Source organism: Vipera ursinii (genome assembly GCF_947247035.1).
Source record: "Vipera ursinii genome assembly, chromosome: W".
NCBI lineage: Eukaryota > Metazoa > Chordata > Lepidosauria > Squamata > Viperidae > Vipera > Vipera ursinii.
The window spans coordinates 42,332,425-42,356,865 of record NC_139522.1 but is presented as its reverse complement, the minus strand read 5'-3'; the positions used below and the strand labels follow the sequence as shown (position 1 = coordinate 42,356,865).

General features: G+C 40.3%; 1 protein-coding gene across 3 annotated transcripts in view; it reads left to right on the top strand.

Moving 5' to 3' along the window:
• The window catches only part of LOC310648275 (ADP-ribosylation factor 1), a 35,986-nt gene extending 14,692 nt beyond the window's left edge, over window positions 1-21,294 (top strand). For all 3 annotated transcript variants that reach the window (XM_083376032.1, XM_083376031.1, XM_083376033.1), the window contains exons 4-5: window positions 14,918-15,042; window positions 16,858-21,294. In XM_083376032.1, the coding sequence (XP_083232158.1) occupies window positions 14,918-15,042; window positions 16,858-17,019 (287 nt within the window). In that variant the 3' untranslated portion in view covers window positions 17,020-21,294. The remainder of the gene's footprint in view (window positions 1-14,917; window positions 15,043-16,857) is intronic.
• The last annotated feature ends 3,147 nt before the right edge of the window (window positions 21,295-24,441 follow it).

The window sequence follows — 24,441 nt, the reverse complement described above, 5'->3', positions numbered from 1 at the left end:
GGTCAGACGCTTGGCAACTGGCATGTATTTATGGTGGTTGCCATGTTCTTGGGGAGCACCTGCAGCCGGCGTCAACTTCCCTACGCCCAGTACGCTCCTACAGAGAGGGCCTCCTCAGGGTGCCATCGGTCAAAGAATGCCGACTGGTGGCCCCCAGGGGGAGGGCGTTCTCTGTGGGTGCACCGGATTTATGGAACCATCTTCCGGTCGAGCTCCGGATGGCGCCCGATCTCCGCTCCTTCCGGCGCAATCTTAAAACCCATCTCTTTAAACAAGCTGGCCTGGCCTGATGGGACGGGGTGGGATTTTTATAAATGAACTTCAATTTTAATTTGTATTAATTTATTATGGGGATTGTTTAATCACGTTTTAATAATTTTTAATTTTTGTATCTAGTTTTTATGTATTGCCCTGTTCACCGCCGGGAGAAGGGCGGTATATAAATTAAATAAATAAATAAATAAATAAATGTTCTGGGGTCATGTGATCCCCTTTTGCAACCTTCTGACAAGCAAAGTCAATGAAGTCAGATTCGCTTAACAAACATGAGACGAACTTAACTGTAGCAAGAAAGGTGGTAAAATGGGGCAAAACTCAAAATGTCTCAGCAACAGAAAATTTGGGCTCAATTGTCGTACGTTGAGAACTACCTGTATTTATTATCTCAGGATAATATAATCTGAGGACCTCAATAACACCCTTGAAAGTTACAAGAAGGATTTAAGGTTGCTAAATATATTGAATTGCAATTCTGACTGGTTGACAATTGACTCCTGAAAGAAAGAATTGTTATCAAATATTGATTTTACTGAAACCTTGACAATTGAAAATTACAGTGGATTATAAAAATTATATAAAGACAAGAACTATACAAAATTGGATTGTTTGGGTTTTGAGTTTTTGGCCAGCTTGACAAGGCTAATTACAGAGACTATGGCACTTATGATGGTTTACTCGAAAGGGGGAGATAACATGGATATAACATATTCATCAAAAAATGATAGAAAACCACGCTTAATATCTACTCTTGAAAGATTCAGCCGGAAAGATCAAAGACCTCTAGAACAGGGCTTTTCAACCTTTTCACCCATTGTACCACTTTTAGGATATGGCAACATCCGAGTACCACCAGTCGCCTAGCAAGGTGTCAAAAACTTGAGCAAAAAAAAGGAAAAAAGTGATGAAGTACAGGTAGTCCTCAACTTACAACAGTTCGCTTAGTGGCTGTTTGAAGTTACCATGGCACTGAAAAAAGTGCCCCCCAAGCCACAGCAGAGCAAGACACCTGCCTGCCTGAGGTTTTCATTGTTGTGAGCATTGGGGTGGGGTGGAGGGGTGTTTGGTTTTTATTCCCTTCCCTCTGCTGGGTGGTTGCAGCAGGTTTTGGTCACTTCACATGACCCTGGGACACTGTGACCATCATAAATATGAATCAGTTGCCAAGCATCTGAATGTAAATCACAAGACCCTGGGGATGCTGCAACATTTCAGCTGACCAGAGCTTCTTTTGGGCTCAGCAGAAGTGCCAGGATCAGCGCTGAGCTCCAGCTGGAGCCTGGCACTGATCCTGGCGCTTCCGCTGAACCCTGCAGCTCCAGCCATCTCACTCAGGTTTGTGCGCTGCTACCACCAGTTCAGCTCATTCCCCTCCCCCGCTACCACTTTTCTAGGATGGTTGCGTACCACCTGCCAGGTGCCAATGTACCACAGGTGGTACCCGTAACACTGGTTGAAAAGCCTTGCTCTAGAAGCAACATTTCAAGACAAGACAAATACTTTCCAAGAAGAAATTTATGCAGTACTACAACAGATACAAATCACAATAGCTCTAAACTACAAGGAGATTAAATGTAACTTTGATAACATAAATGAATACACTTCTAAATGAAGGGAATTATAACTTAATACAAACAAGAAAAATCTCACAAGATTTGGATACAACAATAAATATGGAAAAGATACCTTATGCATTAGAATGTCAAAATAAACCTGAGAAGAAAGAAGACTTAAAATGGACACTGCTAGGAGAATCATTGTTTGGGAGACAAAAAGCATACATCTTACGTATTATGTGTCTTCCTAACAACAACTACAAAAATACAAGAACTGTTTGACAAGTCAAAAATATTAATTTGGAAAACAATTTGGCAAAGGAAGATGATTAGAGATGGGTTTAAGAGACTTGACTCGCTCTACCAGATAGAATATTATACAAGCAAACACTTGTTTGAATATGGCTAAATAAACAAATAACTTTGACTATAAAGGGGCTTTAAAATAAGTGGGATAAGAGAGATAAGTAATATAGTATTTTTTGATAAGACAAAATATAAAAATATTGGGATGATGTAAGTGAAAGAAAAGTTTGAACTTTAAAGACAAGTTTGAAAAGATTTAGGATTAAGGAATGATTGAAATATTGAGGGGAAATTAGGCTTAATAACAACTTTGAAAAAAGCATACAGTGATTCAATCAATTTTTAGAAATAGAAGTGAATATAAATTATTAGAAAAGGTGTTATAGGTAGATGTTATGCTAGATAAGTAGTATAGTATTTCTACGATACATGAAATATGAAAATACTGGGATGATACATTTAAGTGGAAAATTTGTATATTTAGATGTTAATTACTGAGAAAATTATTGTTAAGGAATTTGTTGTGCAGAGATCTCCTTGTGCTACCAAAGAGTTGCACAGACAAGGAAGGGTACTGAGAGCAGTAAGAGTCACACGAGTACACTGAGTAGTTTACTTTTGAGGTGGTGTAAGAACAAAAATGCACAATCAAAAATAAACAGTCCAAGTAGCAATCCAAAATACAAAGTCTTCTTACCGGTCCAGAGGTCAATAGACAGTTCAGGTAACAGCAAAAACAGTAACAGTAGAGAGCAGTGAATTCAGAGAGAGAAAGAAGCTACATTACTAGCTCCCTCTTATGGCCATGAGAACACTTACAGACCCATTGGCCAATTTACATCTTAAAGACATAACATCATGGTTAATATGTTTTCAACCCAACATTGTAGGCTAACACCATATGCCTAACAATTATGATTTATAAGAATTCTTTGAATATTATGGAGAAATTGAGCTTAAACAAGATTTATGAAAATAAGATATATGGTGAATCAATAAGATGACTTTTATGAAAATAACAAGTTGATAAAATGCTATATATGCTCTCGGGCCGTTCGCAGACAGTGTTGGCAGGGGGGCAGAGGTCAGGCCCTAGGCCCCTTAGTTGTGGGGTGCCTCAGGGGTCGGTACTCTCACCCCTCCTGTTCAACATCTATATGAAGCCGCTGGGTGAGATCATTCGGGGTGAGGTATCATCAATATGCTGATGATTCCCAGCTTTTTATCTCCACCCTGAACCAACCCAGTGATGCCCTCGATGTCATGTCCTGTTGCCTGGAAGCAGTACGGATTTGGATGGGGAAGAACAGGCTCCGGCTCAACCTGGCCAAGACCAAGTGGCTTTACGTACCGGCATCTCGTTTAGTCAAAGAGGTTCCATCTTTGGTTATGGGAGGAGAGGTGTTACCTCCCGTTGATAGGGCACGTAATTTAGGCGTCCTCCTGCATTCACGACTCAGTTTTGAAGATCATATTGGAGTCGTGGCCAGGGGGTCATTTGCCCAGGTTCGCCTGGTGCGCCAGTTGTGCCCCTATCTGGACCGAGATGCCCTACGTACGGTCACTCACGCACTTGTTACCTCCCGTATAGATTACTGCAATGCTCTCTACATGTGGCTGCCCTTGAAGACGACCCGGAGGCTCCAGCTGGTGCAGAATGCGGCCGCGCGGGTAGTGATGGGAGCATCCCGATACTCCCATATTACGCCCTTCCTGCGTGAGCTGCATTGGTTATCGGTTGTCCTCCGGGTGAGATTTAAGGTGCTGGCACTTACCTTTAAAGCCCTACATGGCTTAGGCCTGGGATATTTGCAGGACCGTCTGCTGCCGGGAACGATCTCCCATCGCCCAGTACGCTCACACAGGGTGCCGTCGGCTAGACAATGTCGGCTGGCGACCCCCAGGGGTAGGGCCTTCTCTGGGAGCGCCAGCCCTATGGAACCAACTTCCCCTTGAGCTCCGGATGGCCCCGGATCTCCGGTCCTTTCGCCGCGCCCTTAAAACACTTCTTTTCCATCAGGCTGACCTGGACTGACGACAGGGATTTTAAAATGTTTTTTAATTTTTAACTTCAATTTTAATTTATTTTATTGGGGCTGTTAATTTAATTCTTTTTAACTTTTGTATTGTTGTATTTTATTGTTCCCCTTCATGGATTACTGCCTTGTCGTGGCGAAGGGGCTTGCATAATTCAATGAAGCTATGAGCTATGCCGTGCAGGGCCACCCAAGACGGACAGGTCATAGCAGAGAGTTCTGACAAAACGTGATCCACTGGAGAAGGAAATGGCAACCCACTCCAGTATCTTTGCCATGAAAACCCTATGGACAGTACCAAAAGGCAATACGATATGACGCTGGAAGATGAGCCCCTCAGGTCGGAAGGCGTCCAATATGCTACTGGGGAAGAGCAGAGGGCTAGTACTAGTAGCGCCAGAAAGAATGAAGCGACTGGGCCAAAGCCGAAAGGACGCTCAGCTGTGGCTATGTCTGGTGGTGAAAGGAAAGTCCGATGCTGTAAAGATTTTTTCTCCATAGGAACCTGGAATGTAAGATCCATGAATCAAGGCAAGCTGGACGTGGTCAAACAAGAGATGACAAGACTAAACATTGACATCTTAGGTATCAGCGAACTAAAATGGACAGGAATGGGTGAATTTAATTCAGATGACCATCAGGTATACTACTGCGGGCAAGAATCCCTCAGAAGAAATGGAGTAGCCTTCATAGTCAATAAAAAAATAGGAAAAGCAATACTGGGATACAATCCTCAAAATGACAGAATGATCTCAGTTCGAATCCAAGGCAAACCATTCAATATCACAGTAGTCCAAGTCTATGCCCCAACCACCGGTGCTGAAGAGGATGAAATTGACCGGTTCTATGAAGCCCTACAGCACCTTGTAGAACTAACACCCAGAAATGATGTCCTTATCATCATGGGGGATTGGAATGCTAAAGTAGGAAGCGAAAAGATAACCGGAATAACAGGCAAGTTTGGCCTTGGAGTACAAAATGAAGCAGGGCACAGGCTGATAGAATTTTGTCAAGAGAATACGATGGTCATAGCAAACACTCTTTTCCAACAACCCAAGAGACGGCTTTACACATGGACATCACCAGACGGTCAACACAGAAATCAGATTGACTATATGCTCTGCAGCCAAAGATGGAGAAGCTCTATACAGTCAGTAAAAACAAGACCAGGAGCTGACTGTGGCTCAGACCATGAGCTTCTCCTTGCAAAGTTTAGGGTTAAATTAAAGAAAATAGGGAAAAGCGCTAGGCCAGTCAGGTATGAATTAAATCGTATCCCTGTTGAATATACAGTAGAGGTGACAAATAGATTTAAGGAATTAGATCTGATAGACAGAGTGCCTGAAGAACTATGGACAGAGGTTCGCAACATTGTACAACAGGTAGCAACCAAAACCATCCCAAAGAAAAAGAAATGCAAGAAAGCAAAATGGCTGTCTGAGGAAGCTTTGCAAATAGCTGAGGAAAGGAGGGAAGCGAAAGGCAAGGGAGAAAAAGAAAGATATGCCCAATTAAATGCAGAATTCCAAAGAATAGCTAGAAGAGATAAGAATGCTTTCTTAAATGAACAATGCAAAGAAATAGAAGAAAACAATAGAATAGGGAGGACCAGAGATCTTTTCAAGAAAATTGGAGAGATGAAAGGAACGTTTCATGCAAAAATGGGCATGATAAAGGACCAAAATGGCAGGGACCTAGCAGAGGCAGAAGAGATTAAGAAGAGGTGGCAAAATTACACAGAAGAACTATACAAGAATGAGCTTAACGTCCCTGATAACCACAATGAGGTGGTCACTGACCTCGAGCCAGACATCCTAGAATGTGAAGTGAAGTGGGCCTTAGAAAAGCTGAGCAACAACAAAGCTAGTGGAGGTGACAGTATTCCAGCTGAGCTATTCAAAATCTTAAAAGACGATGCAGTAAAAGTGCTACACTCAATTTGCCAGCAAATTTCGAGTCCCACCAGGCTCAAGGTTGACTCAGCCTTCCATCCTTCCGAGGTAGGTAAAATGAGGACCCAGATTGTTGGGGGCAATTAAGCTGACTTTGTAATAATGACGCTTGGGGTGTGTGAAAAAGCCCTAATAAGCAGGCATATACATAGAATGAAGGCTACTGCTAAGCTTGTAAGCCGCCCTGAGTCTTCGGAGAAGGGCGGGATATAAATGGAATTAAAATTTAAAAAAAAATTAAAATTAAAATTTGGAAAACTCAACAGTGGCCACAGGATTGGAAAAGATCAGTTTACATTCCAATTCCAAAGAAAGGCAGTGCCAAAGAATGTTCAAACTATCGCACCATTGCACTCATTTTTCATGCTAGTAAAGTTATGCTTAAAATTCTACAAGCTAGACTCCAGCAGTATGTGGATCGAGAACTACCAGAAGTACAGGTAGGATTTCGAAGAGGCAGAGGAGCTAGAGATCAAATTGCTACCATACGCTGGATCATGGAGAAAGCTAGAGAGTTCCAGAAAAACATCTACTTCTGCTTCATTGACTATGCTAAAGCCTTTGATTGTGTGGGTCATAAAAAACTGTGGCAAGTCCTTAAAGAGATGGGCATACCAGACCATCTTATTTGTCTCTTGAGAAATCTATATGCGGGCCAGGAAGCAACAGTGAGAACTGGACACGGAACCACTGATTGGTTCAAAATTGGGAAAGGAGTCCGGCAAGGCTGTATACTGTCGCCTTGCCTATTTAACTTATATGCAGAGCACATCATGAGAAAGGCAGGGCTAGATGAATCAAAAGTTGGAATTAAGATTGCCGGAAGAAACATCAACAACCTAAGATATGCAGATGATACCACTCTAATGGCAGAAAGTGAAGAAGAACTAAAGAGCCTCTTGTTGCGGGTGAAGAAGGAGAGTGCAAAACTTGGGTTGAAACTAAACATTAAGAAAACCAAGATCATGGCATCTGGCCCTCTCAATTCCTGGCAAATAGATGGGGAAGAAATGGAGGTAGTGACAGATTTTATTTTCCTGGGCTCCAAGATCACTGCAGATGGGGACTGTAGCCAAGAAATTAAAAGACGCTTGCTCCTTGGGAAGGCCTGGAGGAACATTGTCCATAGGGTCGCGATGGGTCGGACACGACTTTGCAACTAACAACAACAACATTTTATTGTTGTTAGCCGCCCTGAGTCCTTCGGGAGATAGGGCGGCATATAAGTCCCAAAAATAAATAAATAAATAAATATGGATGCTATTGTTGGTATAAATATAGAAGAAAATTTTTATTTAATCATTTATATATGAAAAATATCAAATATCAAAAATTATATATTTGTTTAATGCTGAAGAAGGAGAATACTATTGGGAGAAGAGAGGATCGAGGAAATATCAATTGGTATACTAATTATGGAAATATAAAAATTATTATTGACGCTGTTTCCAGTGGAGCAGTCGGAAGATTCGGAATGCCAAACCTTTTGGCTGAAATTTCTTTCTGTTGAGGAACCTAAGGGGCCAGAACCCACCCTGAAGAGGTGGAATGAAGGAAGGAAATCCCAGGGACTTAGGAGAGATGGCGGTCTCCCTGAACGGTCCAGGAGAAGCCTTCCAGAAACCAACAGAAGAAAAGGCTGGCTAACTCCATTGTCCAGCCATAGCTGAAAACAACGGAAGTCACAAGCTTATATTAAGCGGATTTTAAACAGCATGCTTGAATCTGGGTAAGAATATTGATTTTCTCTATCCTACCTATTTTCCTGAAGAAAAAAGTCCCCAAAATAAGAGATCTCTGAAAAAAAAGGAGGGGGTTTCTACTCCCTCCTTTTGGCTACCTGCGGCGAAACTTATCCTTTAGAGCAGGGGTGTCAAGCTCAATTTCATTGAGGGCCACATCAGCATTGCAGTTGCCCTCAGGGGGCCGGGTGGGTGTGGCCTACTGGGTGGGTGTGGCTAGAGTGCTTATGGCCTACTGGGTGGGCATGGCCAGCTCTACATAGTTGGCATCAAGGGTGCCTATGGGGGCCTGGGCATGAGTGGGACAGATCTGAGGGTCTCTGGCAGAAGGAGGGTCTCTGGGCCAGGGCCAAGGCAGTGGCGGCCGTTCCTTCACTGTTTCCAGGATGGCTTCGTGGGCCACATGAAACCACTTCGTGGGCCGGATCCGGCCCCCGGGCCTTGTGTTTGACATGTCTGCTTTAGAGAGAGAAAAAAAGACTAGAAAGATCTAAAAATGAGCAAATGCTGACACCTACTGGTGGGTGAGGATTTTTTTCAAGTTTTAATAAAGTACAGCTGTGTAAATAAGTGAGACTAACAAATCTGAAGCAATGAATACTTCACAAAAGGAAACATATGATAAGCGGCAACCATTTCAAAGGACAATTATTTTAAACTACAAAGAAATACAGAACAACTTTGAGAGTATGAATCAACTTATCTCCAACTTAATTTCACTCCAAGAAATTTCCCAGGAAAATACAGTAGAGATGACTGAACATAATTCTGAGGATAGAGACTTAAAGATGGAACTGTATAAAATAAAAAATCATGATTTAATTCAAGTGGGAGATATTTCAATGCGTCCAAGCAACTTTGAAGATAAGAAAAAGAATGAGAAAAAATACTTTACAGAGAAACGAATGATGCAGCAAAATACACTGATTAAGAAAGGCAATGGCCAGAGAAAAAAGAATAAAATGGAAACCAAGAAAATAGATGATGGGACTTATCAGAGAGAATACTTAAAAAAGAAACATTTGTTTGAATATGGCTAAAGAAATGGAAAAACATTGGAATATATTACTCTTAGAGGGATGATTTTTTTTAACTAATACAATATGTTTTTTTCCTTTCTGTAAAAAAAAGTTGAAATGATTTAAACAAAGCAAATGTTTTAGTTATTTAAATGTGATAAGAAAAGCATAAAATGTGTTTTGAATTAGAATTAAAGGATTAGATGATTAGATCTATTGAATGGAATGCTTAAAGTTTAGATTAAATATATTCTCAGCTATGGTTAAAAATAAGAAATTGAGGGAATAAATATATATTAAATTAGGAGGGATACATATTTTATTTTTTTAAAAAATTTCTATTGCTTTTATAAAAACATTAAAACAAAAAATACATATAAAAACAAAACATAACATAAACAACACAATCAACAAAAATACAAAAATAATACTTAACTTCCATTATTCTTAATCTTTCTAATCATTTTCAGGTGACTTCCTCAAGTCCCCCCTATCTGCGTTTCATTGTAGATCATTAGCAATTTCTATTTCATAATTCTAAATCATATTTAATATCTATATTTAATTTCTTATCATTTAACAATCATTCATATTATCTTTAATACTAAACATTAAACTCTAAAACTGCAACCTATAAGCATTTCCAAGTCCATTTCAAACTAATTAATATGACAGTATTTCTTCAAATAGTCCTTAAATTTCTTCCAATCTTCTTCCACCGACTCTTCTCCCTGGTCACGGATTCTCCCGGTCAGCTCGGCGAGTTCCATATAGTCCATCATTTTCATCTGCCATTCTTCCACAGTTGGTATTTCTTGTGTCTTCCAATTCTTGGCTATCAAAATTCTTGCCGCTGTTGTGGCGTACAGAAAGAGAGTAACATCTTTTTTGGGAATTTCTTTTCCGACTATACCCAATAAGAAGGCTTCTGGTTTCTTAATAAATGTGTTTTTCAACACTTTCTTTAATTCATTATAGATCTTTTCCCAGAAGTCTTTTACTATGGGGCAAGTCCACCACATGTGGTAAAAGGTTCCTTCTACAGCTTTACATTTCCAGCATTTATTATCATGTGTGTGATAAATTTTTGCAAGTTTAATCGGTGTTACATACCACCTATACATCATCTTCATCATATTTTCTTTCAAAACATTGCATGCTGTAAACTTAATACCCTTTTTCCACATCCTCTCCCAGTCCTCCACATAATGTTGTGCCCCACATCATTAGCCCAATCAATCATCACTGATTTCACTTGTTCATCTTCCATGTGCCACTCCAGCAATAAATTATACATCTTGGAAAGATTCTTTGATTTTGTATCTAACAATAACGTTTCCAATTTGGATTTCTCTATTTGAAAACCTATTTTTTTATCCATTTTATACACTTCATTCATTTGGTAATATTGAAAACAATCATCAACATTATCTTTCATCTGCTCATGTTTTTATCTTAAATTGGTCTCCTTCTTGTACCAATATATCCTTATATTTCAGCCACTTGGTTCCCATATTTGACCTTTTCTGGGCCTTAGTCTCTAGCGGTGAAATCCACTTGGGTGTTTTACTTTCTAACAGATCTTTATATCTCATCCACACATTAATCAATGACTTTCTAATTATATGATTTTTAAAACCTTTGTGGACCTTTATCTTATCATACCATAAATATGCATGCCATCCAAATACATTGTCAAAAGCTTCCAAATCTAATACATCGGTATTCTCTGACACAAACCAATCTCTCAACCAGCAAAAAGCAGCAGCTTCAAAATAAAGTTTCAAATCTAGCAGGGAAAAGCCACCTCTATCTTTTGAATCTCTTAATAGCTTGAACTTAATTCTAGGTTTTTTCCCCTGCCAGATAAATTTTGATAATACCTTTTGCCATTCTTTAAAACTATTCAACTTCTCAATAATTGGAAGTACTTGAAACAAAAATAGCATTTTTGGCAATACATTCATCTTAACAACTGAAATTCGGCCCATCAAAGACAATTTCAAATTTGTCCAAATATCCAGATCTCTCTTAATTCCATTCCACATTTTGTTGTAATTATCTTTATACAAATTCAAAATTTTTGCCGTCATATTTACACCCAGATATTTCACCTTTTTTACAAACATCAAACCAGTGGCTTCCTGTAACTTATTTTTTTCCTCTAATGTCAAATTTTTCCCTAAGACTTTGGTTTTACTCTTATTCAATTTAAAACCTGCAACATGTCCGAACTCTTGTATTATTACCCGTGCTTTAATTGCACTGGTTTCTGGATCTTGTAATGTTAACACCAAATCATCAGCAAAGGCTTTTAACTTATATTGTTTCGAACCCACTACAATCCCTTTCACACCTTCCTCTTTCCTTATCATATTCAGCAAGACTTCCAGAACCGTAATAAATAACAGAGGGGAGAGTGGGCACCCTTGCCTGGTACCCTTTTCAATTCTAATTTCCTCTGACACCACATTATTAACTATAATTTTTGCTTTTTGCTGAAAATAGATTGCATTTAAACCATTCATAAAACTCTGCCCAACCTCCATATTTTCAAAATTCTTTTTCATAAAACTCCAAGAAATATTGTCAAAGGCCTTCTCTGCATCAATAAACATTAATATAGCCTTAGAGTTCTTTTTGGCCTCTAACCTTTCCAAAATATCAACTATGTTCCTAATATTGTCCTTCATATGTCTACCAGGTAAAAAACCTGCTTGATCATGATGAATAAGATCTTGAAGGACCTTCTTCAGTCTTGTAGCCAAGATATTAGCAAAAATTTTGTAATCTACATTTAACAAGGAGATTGGGCGGTAATTCTTTACTTGAGCTCTGTCTGTATCTGATTTAGGTATCAACGTAATAAATGCTTCTCTCCAGGTCTCGGGCGTCTTGACCCCCTCTAGTAATTCATTGCATACTTCCATCAGTGGCTGAATAAGCCAGTCTTTCAATGTCTTATAATATTTTACTGTCAATCCGTCAGGTCCTGGTGCCTTGCCAATTTGCATTTGATTAATGAGCCTTGGTGGAGCAGTGGGCTGATGCCTCCTTAAGTAACACCAGCTGCCTGCAATTAGTGCAGGTTCGCATCCCACCAGGCTCAAGGTTGACTCAGCCTTCCATCCTTCCGAGGTAGGTAAAATGAGGACCCAGATTGTTGGGGGCAATTAAGCTGACTTTGTAATAATGCCGCTTGGGGTGTGTGTGAAAGCCCTAACAAGCAGGCATATACATAGAATGAAGGCTACTGCTAAGCTTGTAAGCCGCCCTGAGTCTTCGGAGAAGGGCGGGATATAAATGTAATAAAAATAAAATAAATAAATAATTGCTGCCTCCAATTCTTGTCTTGTAATCTGGTAATTGAGTAGGGTCCTTTTCTCTTCAGGAATTTTCTGCCATCCATATTTGTCCAAAAACTGTTCTGTTTTAATTAAATCCTCTTTTTCTTTCTTGCATAGCTGCTTATAATATTTTTGAAAACATTTCCTAATTTCTGCAGGGTTCTCAATAGTCTTTTCCTCTTGCGTTATCATAGTTATTGTACTTTGTTTCTGTCTCTTTTTCAACTGCCAAGCTAGTAACTTCCCACATTTATTTGCCGATTCAAAAGAACTTTGCTTCATCATTTTTATTTTCCATTCAGTTTCTTAATTAATTATCTGAGAAAATTGTGATTGAAAGGCCTTTATTTCTTTTTGAACCTGTTGATTCTTTGGATTACTCCTCATTTTTTTCTCTTTCTCTTTCAATTGGTTCATGATGTTATCTTTCTTTTCATTTTGGGCCTTCTTCCTTATTACATTCTGTTGAATCAAAAAACCTCTCATAACTGCCTTACTTGCGTCCCAAATGACCCTTTTTTCTATCTCTGTATTCAAATTTATCTCAAAATAGTCTCTTATGGTCTTTTGTGCCTTCTCAACGATCTGTTCACTTCTCAGCAAGGCATCATTCATTCTCCATCTAAGCGAACCCTGTAGAAACAGTTTTAATTCCAGCAGCACAGCATTATGGTCAGAACAAGTGTTTGGGCAATCTCTGATTTGTTTATTCTCGGGGCCAAATCTCTTGTTGTCCATATATAATCGAGGCGGGAAAACAATTTATTTGCATCAGAGAAATATGTGAAGTCTTTCTCCAATGGCTTTTTCAATCTCCAAGTATCAATCATATCAAAATTGTCCATCATTTCAAAGAAAGTATTTGGTAGTCTTCCATCATTAGAAATCTTCTGTCTTTGTGTTCTATCCATCAATGTGGAAACTACTCCATTCAAGTCTCCCATCAAGATTATCTTATAATCCATATAATCCAAAAGTACATCGTGTATCTTCTTGTAAAATTCACCCTTAACCTTCATTTGGTGCGTAAATTCCAAGCATCAGCAACTTATCGCCTTGTGCTGTTACTTCAACTGCAACATATCTTCCCTCCTCATCTTTAAACAATAATTTTGCTTCAAATTTCTCTTTAACATAAATCACTACTCCTTGTTTCTTAACTTTATCTGCCGAAATAAATTCTTGACCTAATCTTTTATTTTGCAAAATTTTTCTATGAGTTCTCATCACATGTGTTTCTTGTAGGCATATCACATCCAAATTCTGTTTTTGCAACACGTGATGGATTCTATTTCTTTTAGGTTTCGAATTTAAACCATTCACATTCCATGATAAAATTCTTAGTGCCATATTGTTTTACTGTACTGCTCTTGGCTCAGCTCCTGCTCCGGCTCCTAGCGGCCCTACGTCAAAAAGAGGTGGTAATTCCAGTTGTGGGCCAGGTCTTGCTCCTGCTTCCGATTCAAGATCTTTTACTTTCTTCTCCAGAAATCTTTCCTTCTCTCCCAATGTTCAAATTCGAATCTTCTGTTGGTATTTAAAATATAATCCTTCGGGGAATTCCCAACGGAAGTAGATCCCTTTCTTTCTTAGGGCACTAACCAAATCTGTATAATTGCTTCTTAAATCCAAGAAGAATTTTGGGATAACCTTAAAAAGGACCACCTGTTGCTCTTGGACTTTCAAATTCTTTTGATAGTGAAGGCCCAAAATTTTATCTCTTTGTTCTTTAGTTTGAAAAACCACCATACAATCACTTGTAAATTTCAAATCTCTCTTCTTTGGTTTTGCTCCACATCTATAGGTAAAGGTAAAGGTTCCCCCGCACATGCGTGCTAGTCGTTTCCGACTCTAGGGGCCGGTGCTCATCTCCGTTTCAAAGCCGAAGAGCCAGCGTTTGTCCGAGGACGTCTCCGTGGTCATGTGGCCGGCATGACTAGACGCCAAAGGCGCACGGAACGCTGTTACCTTCCCACCGTAGTGGTCCCTATTTTTCTACTTGCATTTTTACGTGCTTTCGAACTGCTAGGTGGGCAGAAGCTGGGACGAGTAACAGGCGCTCACTCTGTTACGCGGCACTCGGGATTCGACCCGCCAAACTGCCGACCTTCTGATCGACAAGCTCAGCGTCCTAACCCACTGAGCCACCGCGTTAATTCTTGTTTGGATAAAAATATATCCTTTTGTTTTGAAAAGCAAGTCTAAGGTGGTCTGAGGATTCCTGAGTGAATATACAGCAGATTTAATATCTAAAAGTGTTCACTGCTTAAGACTGCCTTCATTTAATTAGTGACTGTCCGAAGTTAAGATGGCGTGGACAAAAGTGGCTGAAATGTTTTTCACATGACTGTTGCAGCATCCCTATGGTCACATGATCCAAATTCGGACACTTGGTAACTGGCATGGATTTATGGTGGTTGCGGTGTCCCAAGGTCATGTGATCCCCTTTGGCAACCTTCTGACAAGCAAAATGGGCAATAGGAAGTTCACTTAACTAACTTAACTGCAGTCATTCACTTTACAACTATGGCACAAAAAGTCATAAAATGGGGCAAAACTCACTTAACAACTGTCTTGCTTAGCAATGGAAATGTTTGGGTCAATTGTAGCCGTAAGCCGGGGACTACCTGTACTGCAGCACAGTGTTTCTCTGCAACTTGAAACAATTGCTGTTTCATTTCAGGCTTGATTTTTGTGGTCGATAGTAATGACAGAGAGCGAGTTAACGAAGCCAGAGAAGAGCTTATGAGAATGTTGGCAGAAGATGAGCTCAGAGACGCTGTCCTTTTGGTGTTCGCTAACAAACAGGTACATGGGGAAAGATGACCTCGAGGGAACCGTTCTTCATATTCAAGGGGATATGAAGAATGGTTGCAGGAATTGGGTATATCTACCTTAATGAAAAGAAGGACTAGGGGTGACATGATAGCAGTCTTCTAATATTTGAGCGGCTGCCACACAGAAAGGATGGAAACATAATTGAGAGAAGCAACCTGGAATTAAGGAGAAACTTCCTAATATTGAGAACAATTAACCAGTGGAATGGCTTGCTTCCAGAAGTTGTAGGTGCTCCAACACTGGAGGTTTTTAAAAAGAGATTGGACAACCATTTGTCTGAAATGGTATAGGGTTTCCTGCTTGAGCAGGGAATTGGACTAGAAGACCTCCAAGGTCCGTTCCAATTGTTATTCTGCTAATCTGAACCCTCCTGCTTGTTGCCCAGTCTTGTTTTAGAAATCTCCATGACTACTTGTTTTGTGATGGTTAAAAAAACCCAGGGAATTGAAAGGTTCAGCCACATTGAAAAATATCACAGAGAGATTTTACTTGTTTTCTAAGGGAGAATCACATTTTGAGAGTTTTTCCCTTGGGTAAAATTTAAGGAGGATTTTACACATGTGTTTTGCTGTTGTGCACAATTCTAGCTGAAGTCTTCAGAGGTTTCGACTGGATATGGTCAAAAAAAGTCAAAATCCTATCCCTGATGTTGCAATACAGGTAGTCCTTGACTTACAACCATTCATTTAGTGACCATTCCAAGTTATATTGGCACTGGGAAAAGTGACTTATGACCAGTCCTCACACATACGACTGTTGCAGCATCTCCACAGTCACATGATCAAAATTTGGGTGCTTGGCAACTGCATGTATTTACCACAGTTGCAGTTTCCTGGGGTCATGTGATTGCCATTTGCAACCTTCCCAGCCAGCTTCTAACAAGCAAAGTAAATGGGGGAAGCCAGATTCACTAAATGATCGTACAGTTAACTATTAACAACTTAAAAACTCTGGCAAAAATTGGGGGTGACTCGCTTAACTGCCTTGCTTAGCAACAGAAATTCTGGTCTCAATTGTGGTCGTAAGTCGACCACTACCCGTAGAGGTTTTGCTTGTTTTTCAAGTTCATTACCCATCCAAAAATGGGCAGAGAGCACTTCGATCACACAGTTTGGCTACCACCTTCACTTCCTTGACAACAGGTAGTCCTCGACTTGCAACCACAATGGAACCCAAAATTTCCATTGCTAAGCAAGACAGGTGAATTGGTCTTGTTTTATGACCTTTCTTACCACTGTTGGTAAGTGAATCCCTGCAGTCCTTTAAGTTAGTCACATAGTTAAGTGAATCTGGCTTCCCCATTGACTTTGCTTGTCAGAAGGTCGGAAAAGGGGATCACATGACCCTGAGACACTGCAACTGTTATAAATAAGAATCAGTTACCACGTGATCATGGGGATGTGGGTCTAGCTGGCCACGTTGAGCTAGTGGCGTCAAGTCATCCTAGACCCATGTCCCCATGGTCAAGAGATCAAAATTTGTCCCATTCCGTGGGTATGCTGCAACAGTCATGTGAAAAACAATCATAAATCACTTTTCAGTGCCATTGTAACTTCAAATGGTCACTAAATGAATGGTTGTAAGTTGAGGACTACCTGTATACCCTGGCAATGCCCTGCTGGCATTAAATATTAGGAAAGTGATAGGCGTAACTCCTGCTTCTACATTATAACATTTTTTATTATTATTTTGCCTCCTTTCTAAGCTTGTAAAATATGGTTCTTTCCTCTGTGGCTGTGATGGGGAAAAATTGCGTTTTCTAAAGCCAATTGTTTCCCTTTCCAGGACCTGCCGAACGCCATGAATGCTGCTGAAATCACAGACAAACTAGGGCTGCATTCTCTCCGCCACAGAAACTGGTACATCCAAGCCACCTGTGCCACCAGTGGAGATGGTCTCTATGAAGGACTGGACTGGTTGTCCAATCAGCTTCGAAACCAGAAATGAATCCCTGAATTATTCCTCTTTTCTCCACCCCTGTTCCTCCCCTTCCTCTTCCTCACTTTAGTCTAATGTGACAAACCATGCTACTTTGTAGTATTGAGTGCCGGAAACTCTTCATCTTTTCTCATCCACAGGATTGTTCTTCACCACACTGTACATGTGGCAAAAACCAAACCTGGAAAAAACAGTTTTAGGGTTTTTTTTTCTTCTTACTTAATGTAAAAGTTCTTGTTTTTCCCACAAGGCAGTTTCTGGTACTCCTATGCAATATTATTCTCCTTTTTTATGATAAAGATTAAAAAAAATCAACCCAACAACTTGAGTAGATTCAGAAAAAAAGGTTGACAGGAGTCTGGTTTTGTTTGTGTCTTGTGTGTGTCTGTGGACTAGATCTGAACATGATCCTTGTCCGCTTGCAGATCTGGGCTGAGGGCTGATTTCTGCAGCCATGTTTTTAAGTTTGGGGACGAGTTTCTTTTCAGAAGACGGGTGGTGAGAAGGAAAGTGGGACAACTTGAACCCAGGACCCTTTGTGATTTCTGCAATGACATGAAAAATACCAGCAGTTTCCCTTGTTCCAGATCGTAGAATTCTTGGTCTCATTTCTGTTCTTGACAACCTTTTTTGTGTTTGGAGGCAGATGGGAGACTTTCCCCAGAGTTAGAATGGAATCAGTTGCAGATTAATGAGAAACCAGGACCCCCTGCACCCCTAACTGCCCCTTAGATTTGGATAAAAAAACTTTTTCCCTTCCAACCTATGAATGCCATCTTCATCTTCCTCTCTGTTATTGGGGAATGTAGCTCCTTCAAAAATCTTTGAATTTCTCCAGCCTAGAATTATTTAGGAAGATGGTCGTCTTGCATGGATGTCACAACAGCAGTCCCATCTCGGCAAGTACTGTACTTAAATAATGTCACACAAGCTTGTTGCATCTGGGTTGGGGGGGGTATTGAAAATGCAAGAGTTTGAAAATCGAGCGCCTTCCATTCTTAAATGTGTCAGAATCCATTTTTGGGACATGAGAAACGCCCTTTTTGCATCCCTCATTCTGCAAGGTTTGAAATTTGCCATCCCAGATGACTCTAACTTGTTTTGTTTTTTCTTTTGTATTTTGATGATAATAAAACATTGAAGAAGCTGGAGCTGTTGCAACTCTAGAAAAACACAATCAGAACTGGTTTGTTTAGTGTTGACAAGAAAAAAAATTGCTTTCAATACAGTAGTCAACTGTTTTGTATACTTGTTTTCAGTTATTTCAACAAACAAGCACTGTAATTAAAGCTATTAGAATATAAACCTCTTAACTATTCCTCTGAGGTGTGGGGTTTGGTTTGTTCTCTTGCGCTTGGATCTGGTCTGCGGGGACTTAATATCAAGTAACGGCATTTATGTTTGCTAATTGCTCCACTGGTGGAGGTTTTGCCGAACACTGGAAATTTTGAAGACAACCATTTATCTGAAATTGGTTTCTTGCTTCAGCAGGGGGTTGGACTAGAAGATTCCAATGTCCTGTCCAACACTCTTATTCTGTTGTCCTCAAACTGCCACATGTTTTCTCATAGGGATGCTGGAGGACAGCCATGTCATTAAATAAAGTGAGATACTAAGAGAAAAGATCTAGTTGTCCTGATACAGAGTTCCCCAACCTTTCTGGATTTGTGGACTGCCAGGGAGGGAGAAGGGATGGTTCTGTGCAAATGGAGCACACACTTGCCTGCAGCTATGCAAGTGGGGATGTACATGTGTGCCCACCACCTCTACAATCTAGTTGCAAACAGCTCAAGGCTCGATAGTGGGGCAGGGATGAGAATCCCTGTCCTAGTAGATCACCAATTAAATATGAGCCAGTGGTGTGCAGCAGCCCAAAAGGCCAATGCAATCCTAGGCTGCATTAACAGGGATAGCATCAAGATCACATGAAGTGTTAGTACTCCTTTATAATGTTTTGGCAAGACCACACTTGGAATATTGCATCCAGTTTTGGTCACCGCAATTCAAAATGTTAAGACCCTAGAAAGTGCCAAGAAGACCAACAAAGATGATTAGGGGACTGGAGGCCAAAACATGAACGGTTGCAGGAATTGCTTATGTCTAGGGTGACATGGTAGCATCTTCCAATATTTGAGGGGCTGCCACGAAGAGGGGGTCAATTCTCCAAAGCACCTGAAGGAAGGACAAGAAGCAACAGGAGCTTATCAAGGAAAGATCCAACATGAGAAATTTCCTGAGAACAGTTAATGGAACAGCTTCCCTCCAGAAGTTGTGGGTGCTCCATCACTCAAGTCTTTCAAGAAGAGACTGGACAGACATTTGTCCAGAATGGTATATGGTCTTGAGCAGGGGGTTGGACTAGAAGACCTCTAAGGTCCCTTCCAACTCTTGTTATTCTGTTAGTCTCTAATCCCAGATCAATCAATCTCACATTTACGTCCATTGCAGCATCCCCATAGTCACATGATCAAAATTCAGATGCTTGGCAACTGACTCAGACGGTTGCAGCATCCCAGGATCACATGATCCCCATTTGTGACCTTCCCAGCCAGCTTTCAACAAAGTCAATGGGAGAAGCCAGATAGGCTTAAGGACTGCCTCATTCACTTAACTAGTGATTTGCTTAACAGCCATGGCAGAAAGGTCCTAGAATCGGGCATGACTCACAACAACGGCTTTAATTAATGATGGGAATTCTGATCTCAGTTGTGGTTGTAAGTTGAGGACTACCTGTAATCGGGCCTGCGAGCACCATTGGTCTCTTTGGCAGGAGATGCTCCCTACCCAGATGCTTTTTATCAAAAGACCTGCCAGCAACCATTAGTTTTTGAGTAAAGATGCAAACTTATAAGGAGTTTTGGCTGAGTAAATGGCTGGCAGGAAGCAGGAATCTCGTCAAAAGAAAACAAGGAAAATATCAACAAATATTTTTTTTTTCTCTGCTACTCAAAACTATAAAAGTTGAAACCCTCATTAACATGGTGGACAAATAGCCCTTAAAATGCCCCTGGTGCTCTGGTGAAGAAAATAGCTTCTAGGGCCAGCGTACCACACGGATCAGACTAGAAGACCTCCCTTCATAGAAACACTCCACTTTGCTAGTAGAAGAGAAATTAATTTCCTGGTGGGGTAAGCTGGTATATGTTTTCATCCCCAGTTCTCTGGATGTAAATGGTATTAAGTGTGATTTGACAACATCTGCCTGCTGTTCACTAAGCCATGATTTAATCATGATTGTGGGGTCCTCGGTGGTCTCTGAGCTTGGTGGTTTTCTTGCAGACATTTCATGGATTTATGGTCCTGCCAGGATCCTCTTGTAAAGCAATTTGTTGAGTGAAAAGCATCCCCCAACGTGCAGGACAGATGCAGGACAGGGAGACACATATCAATTATCTTGCAATTAAAAGCAAGGGGGGAAAAAACCCAAAGTGATATTTCTCTCCCAGTTTTTTAAAAAAATCCTTCCTTCCTTCCTTCCTTCCTTCCTTCCTTCCTTCCTTCCTTCCTTCCTTCCTTCCTTCCTTCCTTCCTTCCTTCCTTCCTTTCCTTTCCTTTCCTTTCCTTTCCTTTCCCTTACTTACCACAATTGAGCCCACCATTACCATTGTTAAGCAAGGCAGTTGTTAAATGAGTTTTGCCCCATTTTACCTTTTTTGCCACAGTTAAGTGAATCTCTGCAGTTGTTAATAACATGGTTGTTAAGCGAATCTGGCTTCTCCATTGACTTTGCTTGTCAGAAGGTCACAAAAGGGGATCACTGCAACCATCATGAATATGAACCAGATGCTAATCGTGACCACAGGGATGCTGCCACAGTCATAACTGAAAAACGGTCATAAGTTGCTTTTTTCAGTGCCGTTGTAATTGTGGTCACTAAATAAATAGTTGTTAAGTTGAGGACTATCTGTAGATTACCATCTCTAGCTTGCAACACTTTGGAGCAGGGCTTTTCAACCTTTTCACAGATTGTACCACTTTTAGGACATGACAATATTTGAGTACCACTGGTGCTTAGCAAGGTGTCAAAAACTTGACTAAAAAAGGGGGGATTTTGGGTTTTACTGATTACATTCATTTGTTATAAAAATGGCTAGTTTATAATATTATGGAAAAGTAAAAAGTTGAGGTTCAATGTCAATGCTTCCTTCTACTGCAAAAAGAGGAAGTATGTTCTTTTTCCCTTCTCCCCCTCACTTTTTCCCCCTTTTTCCTCCCCACTGTGTCCTACTATTTGCTTTTGTATTTTTGTATGTTATTCTATAATCTAATAAAATATTACAAACTGTAGAAAAAAAGTACCGGTTTTAATTTCTTCGGTGGCTGTTCCTTTGCTGAATCACTTTCCCTTTGCACTGACAAATGTATGATGAATTTATCCATGTTTATTAATATACACCACTACCAGCTAGTTCAGGGGTCTTCAAAGTTGGCACTTTTAAGACTTGTGGACTTCAACTCCCAGAATTCCTCAGCCCTCATGGCTGGTTGAGGAATTCTGGGAGTTGAAGTCCACAGGTCTTAAAGTTGCTAAGTTCTGAGCTCTTCCACAGTGCACTAAGAATGAACACCCCCAATCCCTTCCCTGTACCCTTAAAGACACAGGAATCAAGTGCAAAGCAAGAAAATAAAGAAACACAAACTCAGTTTTTTTTCTTTAAGCTGCCTCAGGCGTGTCATGTATCACAATGTTGTAATTCTCCAGTGAAAGGCTCCAGCAATTGCAAAAAGCTTTAGCTTTAAATTAAGCCAGTTTACCTTCAAAGAAAACTTTCTAAAAGCCACAGACAGACTCAATTAAAGGGGGTAAAACTAATTACATTTGTTTAAAAGGGATTAAACCTTTCCTGTTGTCTTTTTTCCTCTTCCCCCACCCAAACCACGTTCTTTTATAGCCTCTCCTCTCTTTCCCCACCTTTTTCTTCAGTTCACCTCCAGCTCCCAGCTGCTTTTGGAAGTGCCAATCAGCTAGAACCAATCAGCTAGAGCCCTGCCGGCTCCTGGGGCTTCTGCCGAGCCCCGAGAGTCCTGCAACTGCAGCTACCTCTTCCTCAGGCTTGGCTCACTTTGGCTCATTCCCGTCCCCTGCTACACTTGGCTAGCAATCGCGTAACACCTGCCATGTGGCAAAGTACCACAATTGGTACGCATACCACCGGTTGAAAAGCCCTGGAATAGAATAACAGATTTGGAAGGGACCTTGTAGGTCATCTAGTCCAGACATGTCAAACCCGCGACGTCACATCACACAACGTATCGGGACGGTTTTGCCATTGCCGGCAATGGGGTGGACGTGGCTTCCAGATGACGCATCCGGCCCGTGTGCCGGCAGTTTCACACCCCTGATCTAGTCCAACCCCCTGCCCAAGCAGGAGTCCCTACACCATTTCTGACAGATGGCAGTCCAGTCTCTTCTTGAAAGGCTCCAGTGATGAAGCACCAACAACATCTGAAGGCAATCTGTTCCATTGGTTGATTGTTCTCACTGTCAGAAAATCTCTCCTTGATCAGTTTCAAACTGTTATTCCTTGTCTGGCCTTCAGGTGCTTTGGAAAATAGGTTGATCCCCTTCTCTCTGTGACAGCCCCTCAAATATTGGAACACTGCTATCATGTCTCCCCTGGTCCTTTTCTTTACTAGACTAGCCATACCCAGTTTCTGTAACTGTTCTTCATATGTTTTAGCCTCCAGTCCCCTAATTATCTTTGTTGCTCTTCTCTGCAGTTTTTCTAGAGTCTCAACATCTTTTTTATAGTGTGGAGACCAAAATTGGTTGTAGTATTCTAGGTGTGGACTTACTAAGGCTTTATAGAGTGGTATTAGTACCTCATGTGGTCTTGATTGAATCTCTCTGTTAATGCAATTTAGGATTGCATTGGCTTTTTTGGCTGCCGCCACAAACTGTTGACCCATATTTAATTGGTTGTCCAGTAAGACTCCAAGATCCCTCTCACAGTTACTGCTATTAAGCCAGGTTTCACCCAATCTGTATGTGTACTTTTGATTTTTCTTCTCTAAGTGTAAGACTTTGCTTTTCTATACGTTGAATTTCATTTTGTTAGATAGGGCCCAGTGTTCAAGTCTGAGCCTATATTCCACCTATTTCTGGTTTACCAAGCAGTAGATTGTGGTCTACTTTGTCAAATGCCTTACTGAAATCTAAGTATACTATGTCCACAGTATTTTGCTGGTCTACTAATTTAGTCACTTTATCAAAGAATGAAATAAGATTGGTTTGGCATGATCTGTTTTTGACAAACCTGTGCTGGCTACCAGTTATAACTTCGTTTGTTTCTAGTTGTTTGCAGATCTGCTTTTTGATTATCTTTTCCACGATCTTCCCAGGTATTGATGTTAGACTGATTGGTCTGTAGTTTCCTGAGTCTGTTTTTTTTTCCTTTCTTGAAGATGGGAACCACATCAGCCCTTTTCCAATCCTCAGGTACTTCCCCGGTGCTCCAGGATTTTGAAAGTTATGGTGCAATGATTCTGAGATATCATCTGCCAGCTCCTTCAGAACTCTGGGATGTAATCTGTCAGGTCCTGGTGATTTATATTCATCAAGGTCGGATAGGTGTTCTCTTACCATTTTCTTGCTTATTTAATTTTTGTTTCTAGTTTGTTTTTGCAGTATTTTTTTTGTATGTTGTGCTATAATTTCCTTTTGTGTGAAGACTGATGCAAAGAATAAGTTAAGCAGCTCTGCTTTCTCCCTGTTACCTGTTACTTCCTTGCCATCTTCTCTCTTTAGTGGACCTACAGTTTCCTTGACTTTTTTCTTGTTATTAATATGTTGAAAGAAACTTTTTTTATTTTCCTTGATTTCTGTTGCAAGTCTTTTTTCGTTCTGAGCCTTTGCTTTTCTGACTTCATATTTGTATGTTCTGGCTGTCTGCTGATAATCAGTGTTAGTTAGTTTCCCTCTTTCCATTTTTTGTACTTGTCCTTTTTGTCTTTCAGTTTATTAGAGAGATCTTTGTGCAACCATACTGGTTTCTTCTTGGATTTTTTGTTTTTTTGTTTTTAGTGGTATTGTGCTGGACTGGGCTTTTATGTAATATTTTTCAGTGCTTCCCATGCTTTTTGAGTTGTTTTCCCCTTTAGGATTTTTATCCATGAAATTTTGGTTAGGCTCTGAGTTTGTAAAAATCAGCTCTTTTGAAGTTTAAGACACTGGTTGGATTATATTCTATTGCTTGTGTTTATGTTGTATATGTTGAAAGAAACTTTTTTATTATCTTTGACTTTTGTTGCAAGTCTTTGTTCATTCTGAGCTTTTGCTTTCCTGACTTCATCTTTGAGATTTGGAGTATCTGCTGATATTCTGCCTCTTTTAAAGTTTAAGACACTGGTTGGGTTATATTCTATTGCTTGTGTTTGCATTATATTGAATTCCAGTATGACGTGGTCACTCTCGCCCAAGGTTCCGGCAAC